Source organism: Symphodus melops (assembly GCF_947650265.1).
Source record: "Symphodus melops genome assembly, chromosome: 17".
In the NCBI taxonomy this organism is placed as follows: domain Eukaryota; kingdom Metazoa; phylum Chordata; class Actinopteri; order Labriformes; family Labridae; genus Symphodus; species Symphodus melops.
Window position 1 is genome coordinate 7,663,200 of NC_136707.1, and position 20,908 is coordinate 7,684,107.

A 20,908-nucleotide genomic window follows, 5' to 3' on the forward strand; every position below is an offset into this window, starting at 1 on the left:
GTTAAAAGCAGCTGGTTGCCTCTAGCCTTGAAAAAAAAGACCAGATTACACAACAGCTTCAAACAGCTAATAATCACACTAGAAACATAAAAATAAACACAAAAAAAGCTATCCGCATCTGCAGATGTTTGAAGTTGGATTTATCGTGGATGCGTTTCTCTTGCAGAAAACAAAAGGAGGTGTGTGTGACAGCCTCTGACATGAGTACACAATGTTACAAAGCAGCCCAAACACTGATCCTGTATGAATGAACGCAGGCACAGGAAGCTCTGGAGGTGAACCCTGTTGCATGAAAACCCGCCTCCCGCCTCCACCCAGATCCAAGGCGAGGATGCCAATTTATGCATGGCAAGTTAGGACGGATTATGACCCACATAACTCGACCACACCCCTCTTTCTTTTTTTTACGCTTTCCTCCCTTTGCCAAAGTGTTGATCTCACACATGGCATTATTGGTGAGCTGTTTAAGTTTACAGCATTGTCATCTCTCCAGGGGCCGGGCACTTGCCGGTGGCTGTTTGATAGCAGCACCATCACTGCCGGCCCCCTCCCCCAGAGCAAAACCCAAGCCCTTGGGGGGGAGAGAGAGCAAAAAAACACATCTGCAAGATAAGCAGCATGCTGTGCTGCTTGTTTCTGCCTTGAGGGAAGGGAAAAAGATGGATGGTGGAAGTTATGATTGCACTGCTGGTGTTGCTGTGTGTTTTTAAGTGAGGACAAGGTAGTGGTCCCCTTCACTTCCCCTTCAGTCCCCTCCCCTGCCTCTCCCTCTCCTCCTCTCCATCCTTACCTGGTCCATGATTTCAACGAGCCTCCTCCCTCCTCCTGTGCCCGGTCATGACAAGAGATCTCCGGCTTTCTTCCTTTTGTTTTCCTTGTTCAGTATTCCCCAAAACAATCCAATCCTGCTGTCCTCACACAGGCGAGGCAGCCTGGCAGCCGACTGCTGCTGCTGCACCTCTCCACAGAGGCATGCTTCTGTCTCTCCTTGAGTGTGACAGTCGGACTCATCCAGCCAAACACTGCCCTCTGGTCCCTTTCTCTGTCTTCTCCTCTGTCCTGCTGCTCTGGGAGGACGCTGGAGGGCAAACAGGGCGTGTGCAGGATCCTCACCTCTCTCCTTGATAACCACACAGAGGGGAAGAGACTCCCGCTCTCCGCTTTCCTTCTCAAGCTCTTCCACTCGCTCCCTCTGTAAGCTTGCCCCTCGCCTCCCCTCCCTCCCTATCTGTCTCCACTTCCCTCCTCTCTTTCCACCTCCCCTCCCCCTCCTGCTGCAGCCGGAGCCAGAGTGAGCCTATGAGAGAGAGACAGTAAGGGAGAGAAAAGGGCGGAGAGCTGGGATTGGCTACCAGGGGGACCATGTGACTCCTGGCGGAGGGCTGAGGGACCCTCTACCAGCTGTCCAGCTCATGCTTCCCCGAAAACCTCTGTTGCCATTGACAACAGCTGCTGTGCAACACACCAACCACAGATCTCCAGACACAAAACTATTGGCTTGCAGGATTTATGGTCAACGCCTCCTATTGTGTGGGGAGCATGCTGGGACGTGTAGTTTAATCTGCGGCGAGGGTGGACTGGGTGTTTAAGAGCAGGCATCCCTGTGGCCCCAAGAGGAATTTTTTCCCCTGCTCTCGCCTCTCTGCTGAGATGTTTGTGCATTAGTGTTGCAGTGGCTGAGATCCAGAGTGAAGGAGTATATAGGGCAGTAGGTTTCATCATAAGTATTAAACTTTGGAATAAACCCACACGAGGAGAGGAAAGACCTGGAGGCCCAGGCATTCTTGGACATCCTCTGGTCGTTTCCCTCTCAGGCCACACGGAGGGAAACTCCCGCCCCACAACAACAGGAACTCAACAGCTGAAGGCCACGGCTAAACACAGGCCATCCTCCCCCTCCTCCCTCCTTCTTTTCTTTCATTGCGTCCTTTTTCTTTATTTGCTCTATCACTATCCTCTCCACCCCCTACCCTTCCGTCTTTCGCCCCCCATTGTATTATGACATTAAATTCCTCCTCTGCTCCATTCCCTCCTCCCCCCTGATCTCAGCCACTTTGGGAATCCAGAAAAGGTTGCTGGAGGTTACAGGTGCCACAGAGGGGCACCTGTAACCACCTGGGGTAGACATTATTGATTCCACATTAGAGAAAATGCAGGTGTTCAAACAGCTGAAGGTAAAGGACAAGGGTAATGAAATAAAGAATAGAAAATGCAAAGGAAAAATGTATTGGCGATATGAAAATATTAATAAAAATACAGAAATAATAATAAAAAGAATATATCCACCAAGTGCACTCACATTTGAAGGATAACGTGTTTTTAAACAAACAAATTGCACTCGTTAAAAGCATGTGTTTAGGTTGTTGATATGATAAGGTTAATATACTGCAAAGTAAACTTTGCACAATCCCACAATGTAAAGAGCACCATATGTCAAGAGACTGGTTGTGCAGCATCAATTAGAATGAAAACAGTCCACACTGGGATAGTCCTATTGTTTCACATTATAGACTTAAAAAAAGGAGGTAGCTATAAGGACATCACGTCGGTCACATCAGAACACTTGCAACAAAAATGTCTTAATTCAAGAATAAAAGGATTAATTCCAGGAGTTATTATGTGATTAACATTGTCTGTCTGGTTCCATTTTGGTGATTCATTATTTGTTTTTCCAATAAATAGCTCTTGCTAAGTTTATTCAGCTTCATACCTTATGCCTGCAGTGCATTGTGGTCTATGAAGGTGAGTGACAGTTAATAAATCATGTTTTTTTTTGTTTTACCTTGACCATTTCAAGGACTAAAACAAACCCAAACGTTCTCATTTACTTTCAAATATTTGACGTTTTTCAGCCCTCAGATTCTGACCTGGAAACATCTGGCCCTAACATCACATTGTGAGCTCTGCAGGTGGATATTTAAGGACTCATAAACACTTTCAAATGTTGCTTTTTTATAGCACATAACCAAAATGACTGCTGCAGGGGAAACCCAAGGCCTCTGTAGCTTAAAAACAAAAGAGCACCTGTTCTGGCTTATTTTCATTCGATGGACACATAACATAGCTGTGACATAATCTGATATGGACGCTTTGAGCAGTATGACAGGCCAGTGAGGGAGGGAGGGAAAGGAATGCAGGTCTAAGTTATCACAGACGTACAAAAAGGTAAAAAGGCCATGCAAAATGTGGAGCAGCAAACAAATCCCTGACCTGCTTTCTACAGTCCAGCTGCAATGCATCCTTTTCTTTTTCTAAACAAACTGAGCCTCCGGTGCAGACCGCCGCAGTGACATTTGATCTAGTCAAGTCAAAGATGCAGTTTGAAGCGAAATGGCTGAGTCTGTGTGTGTGTGTGTGTGTGTGTGTGTGTGTGTGTGTGTGTGTGTGTGTGTGTGTGTGTGTGTGTGTGTGTGTGTGTGTGTGTGTGCACTACGACAGAACAGCGGTTGTATTGTAAGGGGGAGATTGGTAGATTATAATACCAGTAGAGGAATTTAGATTATTTCAGAGTGGGCCTGTCTGTACACATGTTTGGAAAAACTTCACAAATGCATTGAGTGGGGTGGGGGACAATGGGGTTGCCATTATCTCAAATAAAGTGGCCTATATCTTGTTTTTTTGGGGGGGGTTTTGTTCTGCAAAGGCCAATCAAAAGACATGTTTACCAAACATGTTTTGGTAAATTAGCAGGAAATTTCCAGGAAACAGTTAGCACTAGGTTAACGGTATTCCAAAGTTTAAAATATGTGTGCGAAAGGCGAGGGTCAGTGGGTTTCATCTTTTCAGCCAGCAAAAGCAAAAAAGCTGTTTCCCAAAATATGTAACTATTTTTAAAATCTGAAATCTAGAGAGTGTCACAATATGTTTCACAGAAGCAATTTTAAACGATGCACAAACAGATTTAAGATCACTTGTATCAAATGTAAAAAAAAAAAGGAGGAAAGCCAACCTGACGACATGAAGAGTGGTCACATTCAAGAGCAGGCGGATGAATACATGACTCTTTCATCTGCTGAAAAAAATTAGTAATTCTTTAAGCAACACTAGCACATAGGTCACTAAGGTCACAATGGGGTGTAAGAGTTAGTATCAAGCAAACAGGAAAGTATCAGACAGAGAGTTCATTCGAGGTCAGACAAGATGGTGCTTTGACTGTGCATTCAAACTTTCTGTTTTGGTTCAGTTGTAACTGATAAACTGAGATAACTCCACTGCCATCTTGTCTCAGATCACTTGTTTATTTTTTTTACACACGTGCTAAGACAGGCCAGTTAATTTACTTCAGGGAGCCACTGCCTTCAGCTGATTTTTTTTTACAGCCTACTGAAGGTAAACAGCACCCTCTGCAGGACTATCAGCAGCATGATCCATAAAACAGATGATGGCTTCATGTCAATATGGAGAACCTATTGTCCCTTTACACATGCTGCCAAAAACATTAAAGTCTCTACAGGGAATCATGTTCTGGAATAGCTAACATGACTAAAAGGTGTTGCCAGACAGATCCGTTTGCAGTAGACAAGACACAGGGCTTTAGAGCTACTTTTTAAAATACTAGATCATCCCCTCAGGTGAGATCTAACCGTCTAATCACTGCTTTGTTTAAGGACAGCATGGATATACGTTCTTACAAGCTAAATGTTAATCATAACATCAATAGATCTGCCAGATTGAGGAGGTTATGTCCGATGTAAGAAGATTTTTTTTATTGCAACTATAAAAATCTACGTTTGACAGACATGGGAACTCAGAGCAACAAAACTATTATTTTTTGATAGCACTCTGTCAATGTCAATAATTCTTCATTGGAAAAATAGGAATGCATAAGTTCAACCGTATCTGCAATATTGACCCTGCTGACGGACATGGACAAATCAGCAAATAATGTGGCATGAACCGGTCAGTAGCCAGCCTTTTTTTTTGGGTGCAAAACCAATTTAATGCTGGCATTTCATACACCTATCTATTCAGTGGTGATTACAGAGTCTGTTGGGGCCTATAGGCTAAAATAATTGGGGGCCCTTCAATCCATGTCTATCACCATAATATGAAAATATGAAAGTGGATTATTGTTCTTTTTAGTTGTGTGTTGAATTGATGAGGAAGTCATTTGGTTTACTGAAATCATCTTTATTTGACATATCACGTGAAATACTGTCAATAATCTCTGTAAATAATCAGTGCATCAGTCATCATACCATTATTTCAAATAGATATTTTGCATGAGGTTTGGTGGTAAAATATGACATCAATAGGATGCATTTCTGCGATTACACCATACATCTTCATGTTATTTGCAGCCAAAGGAATACACAAAATAAAAACATTTAATTATAGCACACTGATAAGAAACACATTCCCTTTAAACTTCAAGGGGCATCCAGATCATAGTGAGGAGACGAACTGATTGGCAATATGTGAATGAAGATTAACATTGTAGCTGAAGCTCTCAAACACAAACATGAGTCAACAAAGGGATGGCAATAAAGATGTACAGATTATACTGTTAAAGTGAACATAATATTGTAATGTAGGCGAGCCACTCACAGTGCTTTTAAAAAGGCAAATCCTCTATCTCTATTACACTCAACCTGACAAAAAACATCCTGCAATCATACATTAGGATTCAATACACTTCTGCTGAGGTAACATTTCTTCTCAAAAGAGGAACATGTGCATGCACAACCTTGAGTAGCATTGAGGGGAAAAAAAAAAAAAAAACACTGGTTAGACTTAAAAATGGGAGCTCTCAGGGTGACATTTAGAGAATTCTGGCCTTAAGAAGTAGGAAGTTGAGTGGATGTTAAAGGATGACAACAGTGCAAGTGGGAGACAGGAGTTGGCTTCTTCTCCATTTGTTTTCCTCTCCACTGGATTGCTCATCACATCCTGCAGGAGAACTCCGATGGGAAACCATCATGGCCCAAGCCCTGCTCTGCTCACTGAAAAAGATGACAGCTGCTCTTAAACATGTACAGCTGAAGAAATTATTTTCCTTTTCTATTTAGATGCTATTACGTGATTTAAAAAAAATACATTTAATAAATACTGGACCCTATTTCAGAGCTAAATATAGAGCCACAAGCCTTTCTCAAGAACGTATTCTCTATAGTTTTCTTATACAAACACACGATGCCACATTTCGCTTAAATTATGCGTATTTATTATTTTGCAAAAACACTTCCTTACCGTTGTCCATGATGGAGACCAGTGATGCAGGAGGGGAATAACGCTCACCCTGTGTTCGCCTATGCACTGGCCGTCCGCGCGGCTGTGTACGGCTCCTCATCGTCATAGCAAGTAGATGATGTACGAGAGGAAGACGAGGCCCATTATAGCGAAAAACATCAACACTAAAATGTCCACCATGATGGAAATACTACCAGAGATGGACGATGAAGACGTTCAAACACGCAGTTGGACAGCAGCAGCAGCGTCGGAGACCGGCGCAGAAGATCGGACAGGTTCGGAAACGCTCGGAAGTTGACGTAGTGAAATTGAATTCGACCCTCCCCCTTTCCGCTGTAGAACAGGAAGTAAAAGACGAAGTCTTTCCTATTATCTCGATTTAAGGCTGGTTTAAGGGAGATTTTCAGGACAATATTACATTCCCTATTCTGGAGTTGACACAGAAATAGGAAAAAAAGTTTGACTTGATACTTGACTTCGAAGAAAGGAAGGACTTCGTCTTTTGGAAACAAAGATCTAGAACATTCTTGACTTCTTTTTTAAATCCTTTTTTCAACCAGCAATTAAACGTAATAATCAATTGTATTTATGAAACTCAATAAATTGCTATAATATTAAGTACACCTATTATCATTTCTGCTGAGGGAATTGAAGCAATTTCATGACACATTGAGGATGTAAGTCATGGTTCTGTTGATATGCTTTCCTCACATATGCATCCCCCCTATTATTTAGGTTACATTAATTTAAAACCATGGAGTGGATTATATATTATGTACAACCCCTGCTATTCCATGGTGAAATTCAACAGCCAAAGGAACTTGAGCCTCCACTGTCTATTGCGTCACCACTTCTCCAAAAACTGTTGCAACAAAGAGCAAACATTTAAACCTTCATGAAGTCAGGATTGATAGCAGGGCTGTTAAACTAAACTGCATTACTTTGAGTACAAATTAATGGGAATACAAAGATGAAAGTTTGTGACCATATTCAATCCAGCAGAAATGAAGCCTCAGATAAATTTCTATTATTCACATCTGAGGTGACTGCACAACGCAGATGGCTAACCTTCAAATATGTATAAACTAAGGTTCAGTAAGCAGGAAACTGTGCCGATTGGTTTCCAACACCGTGCTCAAATGGTGAATATTATTTTGGATTTTTTTTTGTCCAGTTTCTGTAAATCAGAATTCATCTGGCTTAACCATTTCTTTTGACTGTGTCTTTGATCGTATTAAAAGTAATTGCACATGACATGAAGCTGGGAGTGGAGTGGGTTTGGTCATTTCAGGTAAGTTGGTTAAAAAAAAAAATGGAGCACAAACCCCAGTCTGAGAAAAAAAATGACATTTTATTGAATCTGCAGAATCATAAGTACAATTTGAAGTGCTGTAACAGGGCAACAGGAGATGATATCAGGTCCTTGTCTCTGAGTATGTATCCAGTATGAGTTTTGAATACACGTATATGTCATTATGCATATGTTCTTTCTTTTATTTAAAAAAAACAAACAAAATATATCAAAAACAAAACAATTTAAGATGGAATGCACAAAACTGGTCTGTATGCTAAACCCGATAGAGGATTACATGATTTCACTCTGCAAAGTCTACAGTATATATCCAGTATCATAGAAGCAGGGGTGGGGTGGGGGGGGGGGGGGGGGGTCTAGAAGCGCAGGAGCCTACGATGAAGGCTGAAGGAAAAAGGGACCATCAGACGGGTGGACAGGATACGAGACAGGACTGAATGGGAAAATGGTTATGATATGATGTCACGGTTCAGTAGATGAGTGATGCCAGAGCAGAAGAGCCGCATTTGGCGCAAAGAGGTCAACCCTGACTAATATCCAGGTCAGACAATCAACTTGCCCTGCATCACAGCCCGGGAGATTCAGCCTTGCACACTTTACACCATCACATACTCACATTTGACTTAAATCTATCCTGAGCCACACTTACACAACAATGGCTGACTTTAGCTACTTTTTCATTTCATCCAAAACACCAGCTGAAAGAACCGATGCCGTCAAGACAAAAGAAAAGCTTGCATCGGATACTACCAGTTTTGTTGTTAAGTTACATTTGAGCAGATATCATAAAGCCAGGAACAACAATCTTTTCACTTCAAATCAAACCAAACCGACATCTCTTCAGTAACAACGTGAACTCTGAAACAGCTTTCCAATCCAGCATCTGTTTTGCAAATAAACTTGTCCTGTTGTCAAGTTAGAGGTTAATGCAACTTACAGGCGTGGGTTCATTTATTGGTTCATTCCAGTTTGAGGCAGGGCTTTTTTTTTTTTTTTTTTTCTTCATTCCCGCAACAATTAATCACATCAGAAAATTGTTAAACACCAACTTCCACCAAACCGGAGATGCCTTTTAAAATTACATCACTTCCCATCAGCCACATTCAAAAAAAAATCAAGCAACTTTTATTTTTTTTTTCCTGCAGGCAAGCCACTTTCCAAAGCACCATGACCTGTATGAACGATTTCCCCTAACTCATCTTTATGATACATATACAATTGTACAATGTCATCTAGCTACATAGTGAGGGGCCTTGATTCCTTTAATAAAGCTGAACAGTTTTTGGCTGCCCCAACCCAACGACAAACTCACCGCCCTGTGACAGTCACAGTGCATCACAGGAGAATGACAGCAAGTAAAGAAGAAGAGCGGTGTATGGTCAGGGGCCAGATAAGACTATTTACACCTCCAGGAATGGTCAGACATAAATGTTTAAGTCTAATGAGGTCCTCACAGAGCTGCAGTGGAGAATTGATGGATTATATATGTGTAGCAACCAGCAACTTAAATGCTTAAATTTTATTTTTTCTTATGAACCACCATGGAAACAATCAGCCTAACGATGGTACATTTAGACAAAATCCAGAATACTTTTCTTTTATATTCACCTGCCAGAATAAAAGCTTACTGTTGTTCGTCAGTGTCTGGGCCTCCATCTGGGGAAGATTTCATTAAATATGTCATATACATGAAATCTTGAGTACAAGAGATATGCTGGTCAGAAACAAGCATTTGTCCTGAAAAAAATCTCAAAACTGTTCTATACTGCACGCGTCAAGCTCAACTCTTCTGCCTTGGTCCATAAATTGAGATGCTGGTTATTTATTTTTTTGTAACACTTTTTTTTTTTTTAAATTAAGCTTCTTACGATAACAAGGAAAGTCAATAAAGAAGAACAGCGGGGGGGGGACAACATTTAGTACAGCCAAGGACTCAACTGCTTCTCTCACATTAAATGGAAAAACAAGAACTGGAATGTTCATTCAGTGGAATCGATTTGACATGAAGAAGATCACGATATAGAGTTGTGCTCGGCCGTTGTTTTCTTCTTCTATGAGTGTGTTTTTCTTGTAGCAAAAAAGGGAGGAAGGACTTCACCTGCTCTCATCTCTATTCTCAAAATATTAATCATTCAATTTGGAGTCTATCAGAACTGAAGACATCCAGGCTGAAAAAATAGAGCGAGGCTTCATATGTATATACAGTTTCTCTCTACATCCACACATGACTAAAGGTGATGTGTTTGTGTGGCTGCAAGACATGGACTGATAATGTCCCCTAACTTGTCTCTGATCCTCCTGTATGGACAACCCTGATGACAGGAGGTGCTCTTCAGTTAGGCTACGCTTCCAGTTTCACAACGATAGCCGTGATGCAGCGCTACGCGAGAGGACGCCTTCTTTGAGCACACGGTGGCAACGTGTGTGTGTGTGTGTGTATGTGTGTGTGTGTGTGTCCGTCTATAAATGTATCAAAAACCTCTGTTAAGACTGATTAACTGGCTGATTGGTGCAACAGCAACAACACGGTCAGAGGTTAAAGGAATGTACACAAGTTAAAAATATTCAAGCTTAGCTCTGATAGACTGAGATTCTACACTGCGTTTCCAGTCGGGCAACAGATCACACTGTAAAAACGAAAGAAACAGAGAACTCAAACAGGCTTATGAAAACGCCACACTTTTAACTCATTTCATTCACAAACAAATGCTTGCAGTATTGGGAAAACATTTCTTTCATTTTTTTTTGCATGACATTGTGTGAGTATTGTTAAGTACTGGAGCTAGGATGAAGCTGGGTGACTCACAATGACCCCTGACGGACTGCGAGTTGATTTTTTTTTAAGACTTTGATTTCCCCTTTTTACAGCATGAGAGTGGAGCGAGATTTGAGGACGAAAAACAGCACAGACAGAGAAACAGACAGACTAAGAGACAGGCAGAGGGTGTCTGAGGTGGAGCTGGAGCAGAGAAAGGATGCAAAAGGGTGTGTTGTAGGGGGGAGGGGGGGGGGGGTTCAGGATCTCAAAGGACAGATTAGGGAACAATAGTAAAATCAAGAGAAAGCGGCATTAAGATGAGATGGCACTGGGCTTTTCCTTTCCTTCTTTCCCTCCCTTTCTCTACCTCTTTCTTTTTTTCTTTCCCTCTTTCTTCTCTCCCCTCTCACTCAGATGGCCTCTACGTAGTTTGCAGGCAGCATGCCCTGCTGGCCGGTGCGCTCCACGCGGCCATACATCCAGCCTTCGTCGATCTGCTGCACGTCTACGATAACGTCTCCGTCCACGAAGGAAACCTCATCCTCATCAGCGGCGGCGTAGTCGTACACGGCCCTGTACCGCTACAAGGGGAGACAAGAGGAATACAGTTAGTTGTTGACAGCAGCAGCTGCGACACATCTGTGTGCTTGAGTGGAGCTACTTCGGGAATCCACAAACATCTAAAGTGCTATTTCAGAAAATTCCTTTTACACATGAGAAACGCTGCTACTAAGTGTTTGTTATATAGATTATTTAGTCCTTTGATTGTTTTCAACGTTTTAATTCATCCATTTCTATTTAGCAATGAAACACTCTTGGAGCACAAGTGGGGTTTAATGGCGTACTCACTCCAGCACTGGGAGGTGGAGCGGCGGCTGCCTGGCGCACAGGTTCAGGAGCGGGCTCGTAGTGGAAGTTCTGAGAAGCTGCAGGCGGCTGGTAAGCTGCTGGTAAAACAGGAACAGAGAGAGGGAGAATAAATGGGGGAGAAAAAAAAAAGAAAACTCAAAACATATCTCTCGTTGACTTGTGTTAGCAGTCTCATGGGTAGATAAACCGGGACTCTGCAGCAATCCACACGTCTGCATGGATCCGTTTTCGGATTGGAATAAAGATTTCAGTGGATACAGCGAACGCTTGTTAATTCCACAGGTATTTGCTTCCACCTGTGCGTGTGCGTTGACTTGTCAGGAGAGAAAGGAATTCAAATATGCAGCAAGCCAAGAAGTGCATCCCAAAGCCGCTGATTAGCTTGTTGCACAATCTGCTGAACAATGCCTTGCTGTGTCTAAATGAGGTATGTAAAATACCAACAGCAGTTACAGTGGACATTCAAATTCTGAGCACAACTTTTCCACTGACCACTTAAAGCCTAAAACAACTATCTCACATGAGTTCTCATACTGCTGCTCGTAATAATGACCGTGTATCCGTGTCTACAGATTTATTGCGTATTTAACATGAGTATAAGTCGTCAAACAACATGCAGGTAAACGACAAGCATTTCCTGCAGCAACCAAAGTCTCTTTGGCTGAACGGATTGGATGGAGAGGAGGATTATAGTGTGAACAAGTTATAACCTGGATTCCTGAGTGGGGTAACAGGGTAACACCCAGCCTGCTGAGCTCATTTTGCCTGTGGCCCCGATGGAGCCAAGCAAAGACAAGGCCGAACACTGAAAGGAGGATTATTCCTATAATATCACACATCAAGAAAACATTCTGTGTTCAAGAGTTTGCTTCTCTATGTCCTCCTAAGTTTTGATTCCAGTCCAGAATGGTATATATTCTTTTTTTCCCCCCAGAGAAGCAAAGTGGTCCCCCCCCCCACGGTCGTTTGGACGCCTCAGACTACCAGATATGAGAGCAGTTATCATGGCAAATGGACAGGTGTTGAAGCGATGGAAGAAGACATGCAGACTAAGGCAAAGTGACCGGTTAGAGCGCAGAGAGATTTTAAGACCGATGCAGAGCTGGCTAAACACTGAAGCTTCAGTGCACTACTAATTCTAAACGCTACACTTCACCACTTGTCTTTATTTATTAGTTTTTAGAGGATTTGGAAGAACTCATCATTTGATGTTATAAAGGAATGCAAAGGGTGTTTTCATTTCACTTTGCTCCTCCATAATCTGCTATTTTTTCTACGACTGTTACTGCACCAACTTCCATTTACAAATAAAATAACAGCAAAATGAATGAGCAGTTAAACTTTGGATAGGGTTAGGGTAAGGGGGGTTAGAAGGGATACCTGGGCTAGGGTTGCTTGGCTGTTGAGGCGGGACCTCTCCTCCCATCTTCTTCTTCTCAAACTCCTCGTGGTACTTTATCTGAAAGACACAAACAGCAATCAGCTTCAGCTCAGAGATGAATACGGAGGGCTTCAAAACGACAGGTGCAGCCTTCTTTCCAGTAAAGCAATCCCAGAGTGTAATTCCATTTGTATCCACCAGAGGTCTCCTATGAGCTCTCCCCTGCACCCCTGTGCCAGTGGTGATAGGTGGGGCGATGTATGTGCAACAGAGCCTTGGGAAGCAGCCTGACGCTGACAGGAAATGACATCTTAGCGGCAGGAAGAGGTGTGAGCTTGAAGTTGCATAGCAACCCCTTGCTGACACATCAGACAAAACAGGTGAGGTGGAAAAAAAAGAAAAAGAAAAAAGAAAAGAGGGAAGCAACTCAAAGCTTCAATACTTGATAAAAATGAGCCAGCAAGAAGAACACAGAGAGGGGAGGGGAGGAGAAACATATGACTTAGCATTACTTATTTCTAATAAATAATCCTTTAAGTGTAAGGGAACATTTGTAACGTTTTCCTTTCACTCCCAGTTTGTAGTTTATGTGTAATTACTAAAACAAGTACCTCAATTCCATGTACAAAGATCAAGCTTACCCCTCTCCAACTGGTAAGACAGAAGCAGCAGTCAGTGTTTCAACATAAAACAGGGGACGCACTCATGAAACTGAGCGACTGCTCTATGACTGCACTAAAGAGCCCGGCCCTCCTTATTACCAGGCTGATAACAGACTGACTCACAAAGTCCTGGTTAAGATTTACAATCCTGATTCTGTCTCCCGCTTCCAGCCACACTCAAAGAGCAGCACTGTGCTGGCGGCGTGAGCGAGGGGTGTACAGACAGACTGGATGGGATGACGGGAGTGTTTGTGCGAGGACAGTGAGGCGAGTGACTTGGAGAGAACACAGTGACTGTTCTCGAGCGCAATATGCCGAGTGGGAGTTTGTAAAGGAGATTATTTTGTGTCCGTTTTTAAAACGGAGCAGGATGAACAGATAGTAGAGTTACAGGAAGTGAGCTAAACCTCGCCTCTACTTCTCAATAATTGCTGCTTCATGAGCGGAAGGTGACGAGAACTTTTAGCAGTTAAGAGTTATGAGTCAGCAGAAAAAAAAATGGTGACGAGTATAACAGAGTGAACGAGCAGAGGTGACTGTAAGGCTTCACATCGTTCACATTTTTGATGCCGAGCCGAGTAAACTGGTTCGTTTCTTAAGAGTGCAAAGAGGAGAATAAAAAAAAAAGGAAGGATGAAACATTCATCTTTGGAGGTTCCCTCATGACCGGCTGGGAATGACGCACTGATTGTAAGCAGATGTCTCGGTCACCAGCTCAGACTGAAAACACTTCATCCAGCATCATACTCTTTATTATCCTGACGCGGCGGTTGTGTTCAACCATAAACTACACGTTACACGTATGTATCTTCCTCCCTCTGTCCTCCACGTTTCCTTGATCTCAGACATGCAACACTTTTCAGCACATGAAAGCAGTAATTAGCCGTCACCCTGCACACTAATTATACCATTAGCGAGGCAGGCACAGAGCAGCGTATGCATAATGACGCATGTTTGGTGTGCGAGCGTGTTTGGCATCGTGGAAGTTAAAGGTCTTTACAGCTGACTTCAGGAGTCTCGGGGCAAAAGGTAAACTGTGCTTGCACTTCTACATCGGTGCTCTGCATTTACAGAGAAATGGCAAATCAATAAGAGGAGCTGAGGGAGAGGGGAGGAGAATGGCTGATTTGGGGAGTGACTGGAGAACAGAAAGGCTTCAAATGAGAAACAGTTTGAATAAAGGACGGAGGACTTTTACTGGTATGGTAACGAAAGAAAAGAATGAAAAAGAAAGTGTTAAGTATTTTACATTTTGTAAACAACGATGGGTAGCTAAGGTCACTACTGAAGAGTCTTCAACACACAACAGAAAAGAAAAACGTTGTGGACCCCATCTAGCATATTCCTCCTCAGAACAAACCCTTTGTCTTGAAGACAAAATAAAGCATCCATTCCCAGCTGACGAGGGCCACACTGGGCTGTCTGTGCAGCATTCAGCACTCTTCATGTCCGAGTCAAAGGTAGGGGAATCACACTGGTGACACTTACATTGCTGATCTGCTCCTGCGTTTTCTTAATTCTCTTCATCTCTGGCGTGTCTGCGACCACACTGAAGCCTTTCCCTCTGTTCTTCTCAAAATCCTCCTTGTAGCGAACCTGCAGATCCAAAATGACCACGTTAGAAAATGATGAACAAAAATGATGACATGACACGTTGTTGATAAAGATTATTGAACAGTTTGAATTCATAATTCAATGCTGCTGCCCGTCTTTTAACCAACACTAATAGGCGAGAGCACATCACTCCTCTTCTTAAGTCCACTCCTCTTAATTCATTTATAGAATTGATTTTAAACTTTTAATGTTTTTAAAGCTCTCAATGGCCTCGCCCAATCCTATTCATCAGAGCTTTTAACTGTCCGTGATCCTGGTAGATCACTAAGAACAACTAACCAACTGCTGATGGAGGTGCCCAGGTCAAAATAATAAGTACTGGGGTGACCAAGCTTTCTCTGTTGCTGCTCCCAGACTCTGAAATAGACTTCCAGCTGAAATGTGCCTCATTTCTGAGCAAAGCCTTTTAAATCCAGTCTGAAAACCATTTTATTTCATATGGCTTTTAATACCCGGTAGCATGGTGACACTTTTATCTCTCTGACTTTGCTGGATTTTATTACTGTTATTCAACTTTTTTTATTGGATTTTATTTTTTCTTAGACTTGTTGTAAAGCACTTTGGTTCGCCGAAAGGATTGTTGTAAAGGGCTGTATAAATAAAGTACATTTACATTTATGTGTCAACAAAGAAATCTCAAAGATCTGTCAATAGAGATTTAAAGGAGAGAAAAATGAAAGAATATTGACATGTCTGAATAAATTAGTTGTTTTTCTGTTTTTCTTCAACTATGTTACCCGTGTTGTTTATTTCAGCTAAACCTGTTCTTTTCTCCTGACCTAGTTAAAAAAAAAAAAAAAAAAAAAAAAAACGCTTACAGCTACAGGTTAGCTTTATTTTGTCAGATAAACTAACAAGGAAACGCTGAAATGTCACCAAAATTTAAGAGCAACGCAACTTTTAGTCAGCATTTCATAACTTGCGCGACATCTACTCAGAAAGCCAGAAAGTTTGGGTGTTTCCTGGTTTAGACAGTTTGAATCTCTCTAAGGCTGACATAAGCAGTGCATGTGATCGCTTGTTGCAAAGTGCAAGCTGAGTGGAGTCTCCTCAACGTATATTGCTCAGTCTTTTGTGGTGACGGCTCACTTCCTGTTTGCTGGCTCGTTGGAGGCCTGACATACAAGATAGTGTGGTAACCATACATGGTCATAATAAGAGGTGTGCTACAAAAAGAGCTGGGGTCTCGCACAGTGTGAGTGAGTGTGTGTGTGTGTGAGTGTGTGTGTGTGTGTGTGTGTGTGTGAGTGTGAGTGTGAGTGTGAGTGTGAGTGTGAGTGTGAGTGTGAGTGTGTGTGTGTGTGTGTGTGTGTGTGTGTTTTGAGCCGTCCCACCCTATCCTCACCCTCAGGGCATAGGAGGAAATGTCCAGCCCATGCAGCGTTAGATGAGTATCAGAAATAACAATGCAGGGGACTCTCCCTCACAGCTGCATCATGGCTCGTGTCTCTCAACCCACAACCACGCACACCAAAGAACTAACCCAAACAGAACGTCAAGTACCTCACTTCAATTTTTAAATAACAGATTGAATCTGTCTGAATTTGAATTTGTCTCTCTCTGACATTACAAAAAAAAAAGATTTCAATGACAAATCACTTCCATGGACTACTGCTAATCTCATCAAGGGTCTTTGTTATAACTTTTTTTTTTTGGGGGGGGGGGTTAAGAGACAAATAGAATTCTGAAGATCTCATTTGCTAGCAGCCATGTAACCCGCCATAAAAGCTCAAACATTATTTTTTGTCTCCTAAAGTGAAGCTTGTGCCCCCCCGACAGGCTGACAGATGTTTTTAGTGTCTGACAACATGGTGCAAAGGATTTTAAACAGTTTCCTCTAAAATGTGAATAACGATCTTTTCTTTTTGAGAACTGAGATCACGCTTCTGTCACAGTCCTCTTTTTTCAACTTTAAATGCCTCTGCATCTCGTCTTTTTGTCCTTTTCTGTGTTTTCTCTTTTAGAGTTCATTCCAAAGAAGATGAATGCATTCATGTAACCACAAGATTCATTTACACTGGAGAGCTGTAGTGTTTCTGCACTCTCCCAGCCCTGCAGAACTCATACAGCTGGAGTTTGAAACAAGTAGCCTATGTACTGTGTATGATGTCATTTCGTACGACATTATTCTGATTTATGGTTTATGCACTTGAATGGCAAATAACATAAATTGTTCAAACACACTTCTGTGACAATAGTCATGTAGGGAGGACCTGATCTTTTTTTTTTTTTTTCGGGTCGGGACAGAATGACAGACAAGTGCTCACTGAATGTGAGTGGAACTGGAGCCTGCACGTGGATTTTTGTTATGCACAATCTATTAAACTTTGCCAACAGCTCTCAAATCCACGATTCGGAGCCTCGTGTAGGGAGACGTGTCATCGAGACGCATCAAAACCAAGAGAGAGAAAAATCACAAAGCAAAGCGTGAGGAGTTTCAGTTTGGCACCTCAATCTGTGCATTTAAGGGACGGACACACGGACAGCAAACTTTTCCTTTTTTTGTGCATGCAGTGAGTTCATGAATAAATACAAAATGTCCGAAAAATTGGCTACTTGGGTGGCCATGAATATACCTGGGCTACCCGGCCTAGTATGTGTGGGAAACACTGAAACGAGTGCTGCTTGTTCTGAATGCGTATAAGACAATAGGAGCAAGTTCATTTCCATCACTTAGAAATGTGATCACGTGTGTACGGGAATTGAAGGAGTGATTTTTTTTTCACGATTAATCATGCAGCCCTACAAAGAAGACAGACATTTTAAATCAAAAAGATAACCTCCTCTGTTTAACCGGGAATCAATCAATCAGTCTGGCTTGACAAGACATCTTACCCTGAAATGATCTGAGAGGTGATGAGCGGTTGGAGTTCGGAGAGAACTACAGAAAAACAAGTTGAAGTTGGAGAGAAGGTTTCTCACACAGAACAATCTGAGCCTTTTAACCTTCGTCTTGTGTTAGGGTCGGCACCGACCCGTTTTAGTTTTTAAATGCATAAAAGAACCACGTAACTTTTTTTTTTTGCATCAAGGCTTTTTGACTTTGTCAGGAATCTCTATTTCAACAAAATAAAACATTTTTTTTGGTTTTCACTAAATTGTAAAATGCTCTGGTTAAAATTATGACCTTGGTGTTGTTAGGGTCGGTTTTGACCCAGTTATAAAAATAAGATTATAAAGCAATAATTAGAGCCAAAATTGAACACACACTGACAGCCAGCTCCTCTCCCAATCATGTGAGCTTTAGGGGATTCTCATTTTACCTTGTTATCCAGTACAAAAACAAAACAAACAACGACAGGCATTTCCAGACATGTGAGGTCAATTCAGTATAGAGTTGGTGACTTGCAGAGTGCACATCTCCAATTTGCAGCATGCAAAAATGAAAAAAAGATTTACAGTGAAAGAAGTTCTGGATAATATTTTTGCTGAAAATGAGGGAGTGGACACAGAGCAGCATAGTGATACGGATGAACAGGTTTCTGAGGAGAAAGACAATGTGGAGTATCATCCAGAAGACACAGACACATCTGATGAGTCTGATGAGGAGGTCACCGGTGGTGAAGCTACTCCCGCTGAAAGATTCAAGTCCAAAAATGGTGAGATCTGTTGGAGCTCATTACATCATGATTTACATGGCAGGGCAGCTGCTGCAAATGTCATCAAAATGACCCCTGGAATCTCAAGGTTTGCTGTGACGAGAGTCACTGACATCAAGACATGTTTTGAGCTATTTATGCCATTGTCACTAAAAAGAGTCATCATTGCTATGACAAACCTTGAAGGAAAAAAAGTCCATGGCGACATGTGGAAAGACATGGATGAGGAATACCTGGATGCTTATATTGGTGTTCTTTTTTTTGCTGGAGTGTACAGATCCTGCAATAAGGCCACTGATAGTCTCTGGGATGCATCGACAGGTAGAAATATTTTCCAGGCAACAATGTCACTTCAGACCTTTCATATGATATCAAGAGTCCTCAGATTTGACAACCAGAGCAAGATCTGACAAGCTTGCCCCTATCAGGGATGTCTGGGACACACGAGTGCAGCTTCTTCCACTGATGTTCAACCCAGGGCCATAGGTGTTGTGTTTTACAACATCCTCGATGTATCTGCATATAATGCATTTGTGTTGTGGACCCACATCCACCAAGTAATGGAAAAATAATAGTAAATATACATGGGTCGAAATTGACCCGTAACACCATAGATGTTACTATAGTTAAAATTATTAAAATGAAAAAATAAATAAAACAAATTTATTTAACAAATGTGTTCTAATACCCCTCAGTAATAGTCAGGTAACACAACAACCTTTTATTTATTTATACAATTCTCTTGAGGTTCATTTTACCATTTTTTTAAATTGAAATCGAGGGGTATACTGACAAAAAAAAGGCCCAATGGCCCACACCAAAAATATTAAAACCAATATTTTCATGGATAAGGAAGCCTAACAAGGTAACCAAGAGATGAGAAACAAATTGGATGATAGATAATTGTTTTCAGTGTATTTTACAGCTGATTTAAGACACGGGTCAAAACCGACCCGTTAACATAAGAGATGGTAACAGAAAGCTAACACAAGACGAGGGTTAAGTGTTTTTTGCTTTGATCAGGTTGATTGATCCCCAAGGATTAGGATTGCACCCACTGCACTGCATCAGCACCCAAAAAAAAAAACATTACAAACAGAGCCGATGCTTTCTTACAGTAAAAACAGCCTTATGTGATAATCCCCTGATGCGCGTCTGTTCTGTGAGCTTGGCTGCACAGGACATCACTGGGAAACGCTCTGGCCTCGCATCCACATCATGTCTGACACCGATAAACAGAGTGCTGACTGAGGCCGCCCCTCGTCTCCACGTGCCTCGCGATGACATGACGTGGGTATGATTCACAGATAATGTGTGCGAGTGTGATGCAGTAGTGCCGCGGGCGTGACGTCCCCTGAGAAACACGTGCGATAGCCCCGGACGCTATGCATTCAGTGGTAAATTATACGGGGAATTAAAGCCGGGACGCACACGTAAATCATGAAAAAGATGGACGTGGCCTCGAAGCCATCTTCGTCCATCTTTTTCATCGACCAATATGCGATTCTCCTCCCCTATTTTTTTTTTCTCCAGTCCATCTCCTTTGTCTTTTTGGCTCTATGCAACAGCTTTGTCTCCTCCAATCCTGCTCCTGCTTTCTTTCCCCACCCACTTTCTTCTTCTCTGGGCTCCTTTTTCATTCATTCATATTTTACTGCCCTCAGAGCTGGACCTCTTCTTCCTTATTATCATCTCTCTCTCTGCTTCTATTTGCATTCCTCCAGCTTGCCTTCCTCTGCGGATTTTACATTTATCTCTTCCTCTTTTCCCCTGCACTCCTCCCCCCCTCTCTCTCTCTCTGTCTCTGTTTGTGCCTTCCTGTCTCTCTTTCTTTCTTCCTCATGTGTGCCTCATTGCTCTCTCTCTCTCGTCCTCACCAATGTCTTTATTTCTGTCCCGCTCTCTGACTTGTTTCTCTCCGTTTCCCTCCGCAAAGTCTCGTAATGAGGTGTGACAAACCTCTACCCTGCTACCATAGCAATAGGGTTCCCGTAGCAACGCCGCGGCAGTATTGGTGGAGAGGGGTTAGATGGCCACAGTTCTCGACAAACACCACAAACTTCCTGACGCCGATATAAGCGCGATAATACAGAAGAATAAGACAGTGGCACACTTGAGTTATAGTGAATAATGTACACTATTTCATTTTTTATGATTTCATTTTGTGTTGGAATACATTTTCAATAAAGCTGAATTATTTCTCAGAATATTTGGTTGTGTTTCTTTAAATGTATTTATTTTATTTTTTTAAACACCAGTTTGCTCTTCCTTTGTTGTTACCAAGTCCTTCTTGTGATTATAAACTATTATCTACCAATCCTTGTAGGGAGTATTTTTATTTTACAATAGAGAAAACAAATCCTTCCCCCTAACACACAAACATATTCTGTGTATTAGACAGTCTCTGGGGCTGTGATAAACCACAAGTGAAAGGACTATCACTTGGTACATTTGGAGTGTTTGAGGGGGGCTGTGAGGATGCAAAATCCATGTAGAAAAACACCATCTGTTCCTTGATCCCCC

The 20,908-nt window shown here is 42.1% G+C and overlaps 2 protein-coding genes and 1 long non-coding RNA gene across 5 annotated transcripts in view; all 3 read right to left on the reverse strand.

Moving 5' to 3' along the window:
- The window catches only part of arhgap23a (Rho GTPase activating protein 23a), a 65,215-nt gene extending 61,191 nt beyond the window's left edge, over window positions 1-4,024 (reverse strand). Inside the window, exon 1 of one of the 2 annotated variants that reach the window (XM_079365903.1) lies at window positions 3,950-4,024. In XM_079365903.1, coding sequence (XP_079222029.1) covers window positions 3,950-4,009 — 60 coding nt within the window. In that variant the 5' untranslated portion in view covers window positions 4,010-4,024. Of the gene's footprint in view, window positions 1-790; window positions 1,204-3,949 lie in introns of those variants that run through there. The other variant, XM_079365906.1, reaches the window with a different exon arrangement.
- Window positions 4,025-5,109: 1,085 nt separating this feature from the next.
- LOC306838811 lies at window positions 5,110-7,118 on the reverse strand. Its single transcript, XR_013781122.1, has 2 exons — window positions 6,190-7,118; window positions 5,110-5,942 (listed from the first exon to the last, which is right to left on the reverse strand). It is a non-coding gene; the product is annotated as an uncharacterized lncRNA (long non-coding RNA).
- Window positions 7,119-7,521: 403 nt separating this feature from the next.
- The window catches only part of lasp1 (LIM and SH3 protein 1), a 30,109-nt gene continuing 16,722 nt past the window's right edge, over window positions 7,522-20,908 (reverse strand). Inside the window, exons 4-7 of one of the 2 annotated variants that reach the window (XM_079366209.1) lie at window positions 14,661-14,768; window positions 12,510-12,588; window positions 11,109-11,203; window positions 7,522-10,840 (exon numbers count right to left, since the gene is read on the reverse strand). In XM_079366209.1, coding sequence (XP_079222335.1) covers window positions 10,670-10,840; window positions 11,109-11,203; window positions 12,510-12,588; window positions 14,661-14,768 — 453 coding nt within the window. In that variant the 3' untranslated portion in view covers window positions 7,522-10,669. Of the gene's footprint in view, window positions 10,841-11,108; window positions 11,207-12,509; window positions 12,589-14,660; window positions 14,769-20,908 lie in introns of both variants that reach the window. The other variant, XM_079366208.1, reaches the window with a different exon arrangement.